Source organism: Balearica regulorum, chromosome 2 (assembly GCF_011004875.1).
Source record: "Balearica regulorum gibbericeps isolate bBalReg1 chromosome 2, bBalReg1.pri, whole genome shotgun sequence".
Lineage (NCBI taxonomy): Eukaryota > Metazoa > Chordata > Aves > Gruiformes > Gruidae > Balearica > Balearica regulorum.
In genome coordinates, this window is record NC_046185.1 from 159,434,845 (window position 1) to 159,446,969 (window position 12,125).

Below are 12,125 nucleotides of genomic sequence, written 5' to 3' on the forward strand. Positions count from 1 at the left end.
CTCAGGGAGCCTGTGTGCCAGGTCAGCAGGCAGAAAGGGAGGAAAGGTCCATTTTTACCAAAGACTAGAAGGTAACAGGGGTTTTCTCATGATCTGCTACTTTGGGATTGAACCCCCTTTGTGCTACTTCATGTTTTCCTCAAAAACAGTCACCATTTTCCATGGTGACACCATTTACCCAGGTCACAGGCAGACTAAATGATGATGTGTATTTATTTATAAAGACTTGTTTTCATTTTTCTGACCTATACCCTGGAGTTTGGGCTTAGTTCAACCAGGAATAGCATTTCCAGCAACTCAATGTTTATTTAAGTACTTAACACTAAATAACAGCAGTAGCAACCAGGGTGGTAAAATAATGTTTTATTCCATGAATGAACAAACACTACCATGCCACATCCTAAAGTTCTTTCTACAAAAGATTGTGGACAGAGCAGATTTTTACATTTCTCAGGTCGAGTTCATTTCAGGCTTTTGAGCCTGTTCGGTGTAGCAAAATCTGGACACGCAGCATTCTTATTGTCTATTTGGCGTTTTGCCGGATAAAGCAGATTTATACCGTAGTTCTTGTTCACACAATGTTGATGCACTGTAAATTAAAGAAGATAATCAAAACCAAACTAGGTCATTTCTGTAGTTTATCAATATATTTTTCATGATGGTCAAAGTACAACCAACATTCAAAGCTTAAAATAATGGGAATAAAAAAGACACACTAAAGAACACAATGGAAACATCATCATTGCTGTCAGGATGTGAGTTTACCCACAGTACTATGCAAAAAGTAGAAACTGGCATTGACATTCAAGCTGTCAAAACAAGAAAAGAAATTACATTAATTGTTATATTTCCAAGCTAGTACTTCTAAAGAGTCCTGACCAGCAAAGAAGTGTTATTGCATGCATGCTGAACACAAGACTAATATTGGATCGGGGACCTGACGAATAACTGACTTACATTCCTTTATATACAACAAAATGAAATATACAGTATTAATACTGGCTGTACATTTGGTCAGAATATTTTACAAGGAGCGACACTAGTCCAAATTCTTATGACATGGTAAGTGGAAGTGAATGAACATTGGATTTCTTTCTGAGAGTTGAATGTTCTCACAAGAAGTTTTAAAAGTTGCTTTGCACTGCTATAATGAAGTGTTAGTTATTTTAAAGCAAAAATGCTCCCATTTTTTTTCTTTTATGCTAGTGCGAGCAGAAGAGATAATTAAATGTGTTTGGAATGTGCCAATCATTGACCTGGAATAAAACTAAGCTGCAGACAGCATGTGCAATAAATCTCTGCACATTGGTTCTGTTTAAATGGCTTTATGAGATGATCTGCGAAGTATCTGGTACAAATTCCTGCTACCATAGCCTCATCTAGCCTTTTCCCAACAGGCTGCCAACCAATTGTTCCAACACTAAAAGAAAAAAACAACAACAATTGTGACCATCGCATATTTTTCTGTAGTACAATAAAAATATCTCAATGTAAAGCTGATTTACGTGCATATTTTTCAAGGCTGCCAAAGAAAATGCTCAATCTTGCAGGCAAAGGCTATGCTGGGAACATGAGAGTGAGATTTCCTTTGCTTTAGTCTAACAGATTTTTTAATGTCTGGCTACCTCGACCCCCATTGCCTCTTTAGACCCCTAAGGTCTAAAGTGAGTTGGTTAATTCAGTGTATGTTTTTTCCCCATACGGAACAAGCTAAGAAGCTGATAAGGTAAGCATAAAACCCAATGAAAACAGAAGTATAAACTATGCAAAATTAAGAAATAATTACAGGAAGGTAAAGATCAGTGTAACTACAGCGATATTTTGTACAATTGAATTTGTGTAGCAATGAGAAACCTTCTGAACATGGGAAAGAGCAGGCAAGTATGTATGAATCAGTATCCTTTAAAATAATTGTGCTATAATCTTTTCCATGTATTAGGTTAGAATTTTCTGACACAGTGTGATGCTAAGTATAGTAACCTTAATATGGATGATGGATTTCACTGCTACTGCTTGATTGCTTGAATGCAAAGAGACATTAAATCTTCCAGTCCTCAAAGCGGTTTCTTGGGGTGTTCCTTGAAGTTCAATGTCTTGCCACTTTCACGCTAGAAGTCACTTTGTGGCAAACAAAACATGGAAGAAAAAAAGGGAAGAAAAAGAAAGAAAAAGAAGATGTTGGTTGTGATGGATTAATTTCAGACAGCAGTTTCTGCTGAGTTCACCATGCTTAATGTTCTTCCATCTAGGAAGGAGTTGCTGCCAAGTAAAGCAGATGAGCTGCTTTCAGTTTTCTTTAAATACATGCTAACAACGTAACATCTCTTTCTTCAGGAAAATGATCCAGTTGCATATTGTTAGAGAGATCTGCCTTGTGCTTAGCATGGACAAGTAGGGTTAATCGTCGTCCTCCTCCTCTTTCAGTGGGGCTATCGGGAGTTTGTCCTGAACTTGGAAACACGCTACAAAGAAGTTGACGATGGAGTTGTACAAATGCTGCTCCAATGCTTCATTGCTAAAGTAATGGCTTTCATCGGGGTAAATCTGCAAAGCAACAAGGAAATACACACCGTTAGGAGCTTAAAGTCTCAGTACTGACCACCTGCATCTACAACTCGAGCTGGCCTGCAAACCCATTGCTCCTCCTTGGCACTGCACGTCTTCCCACGGATGCATGTGATGTCCAGGGTAATTCAGGCACCACAGGACTCTGAGCGTAGACTTGGATCTTCCTTCAAAAGGAACCTTTTGGGGGAAGGGTTTTCCATTTAATTCCATTCTGAACAAGTTCGGGCTAAGCAGAACCAGACCACTCTTAAAAACAACAGCGCTTGCTCCTGAAAACTGAAAAAAACCCCAGTGCAAGTCTGTGGAGAGAAATGGCGTTAGGTTTTACTGACTATAGTGAGGGATTTAAAGAAAAAAAAAGTCATTAAGTAAAAAAAATGAAATAAAGCTTTCTGGAGAACTAATTAAATAGAAAAAATGTAAGAAGCTAGAAATGAAATAGTTTACACACAACTTTCCATTTAAATGGAACAGGTAACTTCTGCACATGTGGAAGGAATGTGAGAGGATTGTAATAGGTTGTCTACACTGGGATACTGAAGGGGGCAAAAAATGAGTTTCTAGGGCTGGATGCTTGCAGGCAGGACTGAGGCATCTCACTGCTGCTCTGAGTACCTCAATCCAAGATGTAGATCCCTCAGATCTCCATTCAGTCCTCAATTAACCTTCAACGTGCGTCAAGACCATCGGTGCCTTCAAGCTCAAATGTACTAATGCTTCTGCATTGGGAAATGTACAGGGGCACCTCAGTCACAGTAGCGCTGACCAAATCCGTGCCGGGCTCAGTGCTTAGCTGCCGTGTCTGTGCTCCATCCTATCTGCCTTTGGAGCATGATGGAGTGAGTGTACCCATCACATGAAGCTCTGCAGAAGTGCAGCCAGAGGGAGCTGGTATTCAGTAAATCAAGCATTAGTAGGATTTGGGCACTGCAACACAACCGTCTATGGCGTGAGCTGTAGCATGGTCCCTGGCATGGATTGAGCCTGCGCTAGTTACACTCTCCTGGCTGTGGCTTAGGATGTAGCAGAGGGTAGGGACCATCCCCATGGCTGACAGATGGGTTCATTTCGGAAGCTTCAATGGCTTGGGCATGGGGCATTCAGCAAATCAGAGGTGTAATTCGATAGAAAGAGAGGCTTTCTAGACCCTAGTATGTCGTTCACAGCAGGATGTCAGGCTTAAGTGACGTTTCTCTCCTTAAGTTTTCCAGTTGATTTAATTTAGATTCCTATTTCCCTGTAATTCATCCTGAATTTGGCCTGTTGTTCCCAAAGAAAGTCAACAGCCATCAATTCCTTAGAGATATGCCTCTTGAAACCTAAGGCACTGTAATTTAATAACTGTTCTACAACTGTCCAAACCAAAAGAATGGTATCAAATAAGCACGGGAGTACACAGGAACACATTATATGCTGGTGCTATTTCTACTGCCAAGCTGTGTTTGCAAGAGGCTTTTCAAAGCTTGCTTCATAACAGCAGTTTGAGTTCAAACTGGGAAATAACTGTTCAAATATGAAAAAAGGAAACACATACTGTACCTGCAAGCTGTAATTAGCCTTTGCCCTAATTAGGTGTGTGATAAGGTCCGCAGTATGCTGAAAATGGATTTTTTCTGTAAAAACAGATTACAATCATTAAAAAGGCAAATTTAATTAAGAAAAATCAAAGCTGTCCCAAACCTATAATGAGCTCAAATGATGGGCTAACTTACCATCAGCAGTAGCATGAATGATCAAAAATGTCTGTTCCTTCAGTAATGAGACTCTGTGTGCTAATTTGGTGATCTGTGAAGGTAAAGGTTGCAATAAGATTAAAAATCTTGCTAGAAATTAGCAATTTATATGGAGAAAACAGAAGCACTTAATTCCATTTGATACTTCATCGCAAGGATAACAAGCAGGCACCAGCACAGCATATTCTTTTGGCTACTTGAATCAGTCTGGAGGTAAAATAGACTCCCACCCTGTCCTTCCAGGCTCAGTATCAGCAGCAGGAAGAGGTCAGAGACCCTCGTCGGTTCTGATAATGTTCACCAAAAGCCTGAACTGCAGAACACATCGAAAATGTCAAAGTGAATTTCCAGTGAATTCAAAACACCGATGAAAAGCGTGCCCAGGTGCCTATGCCTAAGAACTCTTCAGAGAGCTGGAGTGACTTTGGTGTGGTTTGAAAGCCAACCTCAATGAGCTTTGACAGCCCAGGGGAGGATCTGATACTAAATTCAAGTGTCCACTGCTGAGAATGCCTTTGCCCCCAACTATCTTTCAGATGCACAGGGGAAATACAAATGTGAGTGACTGAAAATGGTACTAGGTAAGAGAAATGAAGGGCTTCTCTACTTTTTGCTGCATTGTTCCAAAGAATACAAGTCTCAAGGAGACTCCAAAAGACTCCAAAAAATTCTTGGAGTGGAAAAAGAAATGTATGTCTCAAATCCCAGATGTTTCTGCTTTATAGGGGTGCAGGGAAGAATAGCTGTCTCAACTTAAATTCATGTTTCCTTCACTGTTGAAATGCATGTGCCCTAGCTCTTATTCACTTACATAAGTTAATGTATTTTTCAGTTAAGATATCCTTGTCTAAGGATCCTATCTTTCACCTGTTTTCATCGTGCCCTTAGTCCTACATGGTTTCCACAGAAGATAGACAAGTGCATCACCAACAGCAACAGGACCTCTCCTGCCTGGCTATGGAGGTCAAATTAGCTGGCTGAAAACGTTAGCATGTACTATTAAGATATGGTCACTGACATTTTAGATTACATATTATATTAACTACTATGTGTATTTAAAAGATAAAGTAACTGTGAACGTTACAAGTGGCCCTGCATATTTTCTTGGTGCTAGAGGCAAGTTTGTGGAAATTCTGGTGGATGCAGGCCTGTTCTGGTTTCTTGCAGCTCCACACTCTGTATGGCATAAGAAAGTGTTTGCAAATTTTGCATGGATGCCCTCTGATCTTCCTTCTGTTGTTGGACTTAATGAGTTCTCTCATCCTCAGATTGCTGTCTGCAATGCTTAAGTCTTGTGATGGTATATGCACATATCTTGCACGCTGTTCTCCCCCTCTATGGCTCCCTTCTGCTCCCTCAGCTGTAACCTGCCACATGACAATACAGCTTTTTTGGACTCTACATCAAGTCTTGAATTATGTGACCTTCATAAAGTTCATGTCTGGTCCGTGAGTTAGGAACAGGTCTTCTCCCTAAGCAATTCATGATTCAGCTGGCATGTAGGAGACGTGCATCAGTTAGGGTCCACACCCAGAACAGTGCCATGCTCTGCAGAGAGCTCACGTGCTGTCCCTAGCAGTTAATCCCAAGTCAATCAAAAGTACCACTATTTGCTTAGGCCAGCTTTTCAATGCACGAAGAGCGCGTGGCAATACGAAGCTCTCATTTCTGGAATATTTTCCCTTGCTTTCACCTCTACTGACCTGCGTTCAAATTTCTAAAAGGACAAAAAGTGTTTGCAATGATCTAGACATCATGAGTGCAAAATCCGAGACAATGAACTGAGTATTTATATAGCCAGGAAAAGCTTCCACTTGCAGGGGCACAGGGTGCTACCTGCCTTCTCTGTAAGAAACAGTTTCAGACCTTTGCTGCCTTCATGTCTTCTAGCTGAAGACAAAGCTTAGTAGGCTTAACAATGTTTTCCGTATAACAAATTTTGTTTGTGTGACTATTCTTTATTAGGTTTTTCCTCCAAGTAATTGAAGGAAAGAAGACATGAACCAATTGTTCCCATCATACATATTAAACAATATCTTTGTTAACTGGTGCAATGTCTCCTCTTCCATGTCCTGCTCAACTCTGGCACAGAGTTCTGCCTCCCTAACATATCAAATCTGTGCTTACACTGAAAAAGCCAAGAGAAGCTGAGCTTCACTTGACTTTGGATCCAAAATTATAACCCAGAGAGAATCAATGTGGCACAACCATTGGGATGAACTTTAAAGGAGGTCATGACATTGTGTCCACTTGGGCACATCTGAGTTACTCAGTTTCTGATCTTTCAATCTGTAAAACTGGAATAACTGTATTTACCCAATTTAGAGAGGCAGACATGAGGGCTAATCAATAAAAAAGATATCCATCATTACTATGAGAACAACAAAAGCAGTAAGCAGGCTGAAGGACACCTTGCTGCCTTTCAAACATAGAGATTTTTACTGGTGAGTCCATCTTGCATATCCTTCTTCCCTCCCAAAAAGAGAACACATCGAGGAAGACTTAAAACCCTGTTCACATTTTATCAGGAAAATGCAGTGTCCATGCAGTTACCTCATATGCTCTGTTATCAATTCCATGCAAGCCCAAGTATCTTTCAGAAAAGGCTGAAGCTTGAAAAGAAAAGAAGAAAACATATCTTGCAGTCATAAGTGAGTACACTGGTGCTTCTGAGTCAAATATTTCAAATGCTAAAAAACATCTTTTCTAACATTGTCTTAGTTAGGACATATTTCTAAAAGTTTTTGAAAATGCACTAAGAATATGTATGATACAGAATGACTGTAAGTCTTTCATTATCACCATGTACTTATGGTTTCTAAATAAGTCACAGAAGAGCCTTTTTTTTTTTTCTTAATGCAACCAAGAAACAAGAGGAGAAGAGCACTATTGCGTTGTGTCCTTTTCTCCTTTCACATGGGGCCATCTCCATCAACAGTTTACTGCAAGCTCCCGTTGGTCTCAGGGATAACTGTACGGGACCTGAAGGCTGGCTTAACACCACTGAGTTTCATGGCAGTCCCCTGATTTTCACTGGCACTAAGTGCAAAGGGAACCGGTATCCCTGAGAGAAAGGACCACCATGTGCAGTGGAGTATTGCCATCAGAGAGAGGATGAGGTGGGAGGGCTGGACCACAGCTCCCACAGATGGATGGTTCAGGCAAGAAAAAAAGCACGTTCAAGGCAGTGGCGCAGGTTGGTGTCAGAGACTGGAGGGGTTTAGAGCCAATTCTCCTTTATTTAGAAGGAGTGAGTAGTAAAAGTTATTTTATCACTCTGACTACCATGGCTGGTCCCACTGGTGCCAACAAAATTGCTCTTGAGGGGGGAAAAAAAGGCTTATAAGAAGAAGACACATGAAACAAAACAGGCAAGATCTTGGGGAAGAAAGAGAAGATAACTGGGAAAGGATAGGGCAGAAACACCATTTGTGGTCAGCAAGAGGGTCAGTGGGCTCTGGGATGGCATTTACCATATAGTTTGAAGTCTGTCAGTGGGGAAAGAGCAGCTCCACAGGCGAACACCTGGTTCTCTTCACCGGCTGGAAGCATGTAAGTGCTCAGGTAGCCGCCGTAATCCTGGAACAGAAATGGGGCAGGGGCGTCAGCAGTCCTGCCATAAGGTGCTGCTGCTTTTGGGTACAAAACCAGGGCAGCTGAGACCTTGCTGCAAACTCTCAGCCATTATAGAGCCAAAAACCACAAAACAAGGGACATCTCCCTGGCTTCGGCAGATGTGGCTGAAGATGAGCTCTGCACTCATTGCACTCTCCTGAAGGCAGGAGGGTTGTGTGGCCAAGAGCTTGCCTCTTTTCATCCCACATTAGGTCCGTGGTTCTGATCAGATGCATTATCTCTCCAAAATACTACCCCAGCCTTTCGTTATTTAAAATGGACATCACAACTTCAGCGTCTGCCGTCAGCCTGTTAACAATTCCCTGCAGAGATGCTGCTGTATGTACAGCTCTCTTCGCCCACTCCAAGCCTGTATCTCCCACAATAAACAATTTCTACTCACAGACCCATTCTCATTTCAAACCATGTCTACTTTGCAATTGCTGTTTCCCAGCCGGGCGCACACTCTGGTGCGAATCAGCCTCAGAAATCAATATTGTTGTTGTACATTTGTACCACACGAGCTAGATCTGCCCACATTCCCACAGGCCTTAAGGGACAAGATAAAAATGAAATGAAAGTTTGCAGGGGGAGGAAAAAAAAATTAATTGTCCGACAGCATTTTTCTGACAACTAGTGACTTTCTGCCCTTGGAAGTTCATTTAAAAAAAAAAATTGACAAATACATTGATAAAATGAAAGCTTTCATCTTTAACATCTCTGAGCAAGAAGCAGTCTATCTCAAAAATAAATAATAATAAAAAAGTCATCACTGATGTATTCAATAAATCAGGATTCAGCTCAGCTGCTTAGCCACATCAGCCAACTAGAACAGCACAGAGGAACAACGGGAAAACATTACCTTCCCAAACACACCGACTCGCATTTTATCAATGTAATGCTCCTTCAGCAGTGTCCTAGAACATGAGAGAGGAAAAACAATGGGTTAATTTTTTTTTTTCCCTTAGATATAGCCAACATAGTGTGATTTTTATCAGCTTGAATTTGGGATCGCCGCAGAAGAATGATGTAGACAATCTAAATTCATGCTGCTACATGCTGCTTTCACATGTGTCTCTGTTCAATTTAATCTTGCAAACCATTGTGTTGGATTTGACCAAGCAATGGCAACAAATAACCTGCACCGCCTCTGAAAGTCATAATAAAGCTGGTGCTATTGCACTACAATGATAGCGTTTTTAGCGTGATTATGTGCAGAATAAATCTAACAGTATGACAGGACATGGCATTTAGGGTTTTGCACCGTTTTTTTTCTATTTTAAAAAGTTTAAGGGTTTAAAGATGGATTTTTTCCAACTACCAGGACAGCAAAAAATTAATGTAGGAGCTGATATTCAAGCTTACTTGTTTGTAGCTGTATGACTGTACAGAGCTAAAAATAAATAGGCTTTGAACATGTGATACAGATAAGTGTGCTCTAATTTAGCTCTGTTAAAGGCTTGTTTTTCTCCTTCTGCACTGGCTGGCATGATCTCTCTCACATGCCATCACTTGGCCACAGCTGTATGACCACATTGTCCTTCCCTCCCATCTCCTTGTTCCACCCTACACATCATTAAAGCAACCAGGACTAATGACAGTCTTTAGTTAATTATCATTAATGAATTAATTTCTTCAGTAACAGTGTCATTCACCGGACAGCTTCCAACTGATCCTTCTCTTCCAAAAGGCCCAGCCTCCTCTTAACCTCATGCAACAGCTTAGTGCCTTGGAAGCCACTCCCACGGCCGTCGAACTTCAGCACGATGGCGTTGTGAGAGCTGACCATGACGCTTTCCCACGTCACCTCAAATCTCTCCGTTACGATCTGGCTGCCAGGCGTCCCATCTCTGAAACAGAAATAGGCGTCAAGCAAAGGCAACGGCACCAAGCACGGGCCAAACGCTCTCCCCGGGGCCGTGAGCTTGCCGTGGCAATGGGGATCAGCAGCTCCCGCACGCATCGTAAGGCAGGGCAGATTTCAAGAAGGGGAGACCAGTCTTTGCAATGATCATGAGCAGAAGGCTGGTTGTGTGGGATGGGTTTTGGGGCTGGGGTGGAGGCTGCAGGCTGGTTTCTGCCTCCTTCCTTGCACAGCAGCTATTGCTGCGCTAAGCTGAGCTTTGAACCGACCTAGCAAGCACATCACTAACTGGGCAGGATTCCTCCTGTGAGTAAACCAGGGCAGCCATGATTTTTCAGTTGATTTTTCCCCATTTATGCCTGCTCTAATCTATAGCTATTTTCTACAGGGATTTTTCTGGCGGAGGGGTTTCTGTGAGGAGCCTGGCTTTGGGGAGTGCTGGGACTGCCAAAATATGTTGCATGAAGCTCGTGGACATCAATTCCCCTTTCCTTTACTGGCATTTGGGTGTCATTTACCGCAGCCGTTCACCCCGCCCAGACCTTCCCTCTCCCATGGGCTTCTCCAGAGTGGCTTTAGATGGAGCTGTCAATCACTTCTGTCACCACTGCTTAACACAAGAACACTTTAAAGCGATTAAACAGCTTAAAAATGTCCAGGATGGCCCAAAATTGGTGGGTAAGGGGGAGGGGTGGGCAAGACTCCCTCTTCGCCCTTCTGCTTAGGGCCCAATCCTGCCCAGGAGAACTGTCTCAAGAAATATTGACCCCGCTTCAGCCAGACAGTTTGGAAAAATCAGGAGATGGTGATGATGAGAAGTAATATTTTAGGGCTGGATTACTGTAGAGCCACTGGCAATTCCATCTTCTTCTTGTCTTTTTGGGGTTCTCGGAGGCATCGCTGCAGGATTCTAATGCGGGTGTGACTTCAGTCATTTGCATTTATTCAGGCGAGACCCAGGCACATCCAGCTTTCGAGCCAGCCTAATCAAGTGCTGTTAGCTTGATGAGTACCAATCTTCCTCAAGCACTTGTATAATGAAGTACATTTTCTCTGCAGTAATTTTGTGATGTAATGACATGCTTATTGCAGTGTTTTTGTCCTTCGTGGAGGGATGTGCAGGATGGTGTTCAGGCATTCATCAGGCATTCATCACTCCTGCATGAGGTTTCTCTCCCGGGGTGTTTTCTGGTAGGGAGCAAGCGATGCAGTGGGATGCAGCCAGGACCAAGCAGGTTCTTCCAAGATCAATGACTTCCCTCCCCCAGTTTCTTTCAAAATTGCCAGAAAAAACTCAGTAATGTGTATTATTCTTATTACTAAATGTTGCATAAAGAAATACCCATCTGCTATGCCTGCCAGGAGGAAATCCTACCTACCTACTATAAATGCTGACGATGTGAAGGTCTTCAAAGCTTTCTAGCTCTCCCTTCACTCTCACTTCAGGGAATGCCGGCATTTACATGGGAAGGACTGCTGCATGAGGGTGCCTGAAATTGAAGTTCTAGTTCGGCTGACTGCATCCCACGCTAAAACTACTTGTTAAGCTCAGAGTGAGTGCCCTAAGCACTGCGACAGAAAGCCAACATCCATCTTTTATTCCTCTCCCTCCTATTTCTGCCCCCAAAATTACTGAATTGCAAGTGTACATGGAACAACTTTACAAAATCCTACAATTTACTCTGCAGGATTTTGCTAGGGCACCCTCCTGCGAGCTGAAACCCTTGGCTCGAACATGGGAGAGAAGGGAGCTACAGCTAGCCTTCCCCAACTCTGAGGTGAGACAGGGGTAGGGACCAAGGTGCTGGGCTTAGGTGCTAAAGCAGTCTGGCATTTGTTGTACGAAATATATGTTAAAAGGCTCTGATCATGGCTGAAGTTTCCATGCTGCCCTAAAAATGTGACCGGAAAGAAAGGATGAGCGAGAACTTACACAACCAAAAGCAAGGGGTAGTGCGCGGTGTCTGAAAAGGTTGCTGGCTTTAAGATTTGCATTGGCAATTCTAGGGAAAAAAAAAACCAAACCGTCAAACAACAACATGTCTTCAGTGTGGGAACGCTGACATAACTCTAATAGATTTTTCTGGTGTTTTGGCCACTTATGAGCAGGAACAAAACGGCATTTCATCAGACGCACTAGTAAATAACACCTTAGGAACACAGATGTTGTCAAAGAAAAGACCCATATTATGATAGCCGAGGTGACAAGAAATGTAAATCGGGAGTACAGCGCGAGCTGTTCAGTCATGCATCACTTTTACAGCATTCAATTAACATCTGGCAATAGCTATAATTTTCCTTTTTGGCAGCTGGATGAGTGACGCAGCCAGAAATCAATATTTCAG

General features: G+C 42.4%; 1 protein-coding gene across 4 annotated transcripts in view; it reads right to left on the minus strand.

Annotated features, from left to right (window-relative positions):
- Positions 1-345: 345 nt before the first annotated feature.
- The window catches only part of DPP6 (dipeptidyl peptidase like 6), a 563,740-nt gene continuing 551,960 nt past the window's right edge, over positions 346-12,125 (minus strand). For all 4 annotated transcript variants that reach the window (XM_075746658.1, XM_075746660.1, XM_075746657.1 and 1 more), the window contains exons 19-26: positions 11,714-11,783; positions 9,572-9,766; positions 8,779-8,833; positions 7,775-7,880; positions 6,855-6,913; positions 4,281-4,353; positions 4,108-4,181; positions 346-2,544 (exon numbers count right to left, since the gene is read on the minus strand). In XM_075746658.1, the coding sequence (XP_075602773.1) occupies positions 2,398-2,544; positions 4,108-4,181; positions 4,281-4,353; positions 6,855-6,913; positions 7,775-7,880; positions 8,779-8,833; positions 9,572-9,766; positions 11,714-11,783 (779 nt within the window). In that variant the 3' untranslated portion in view covers positions 346-2,397. The remainder of the gene's footprint in view (positions 2,545-4,107; positions 4,182-4,280; positions 4,354-6,854; positions 6,914-7,774; positions 7,881-8,778; positions 8,834-9,571; positions 9,767-11,713; positions 11,784-12,125) is intronic.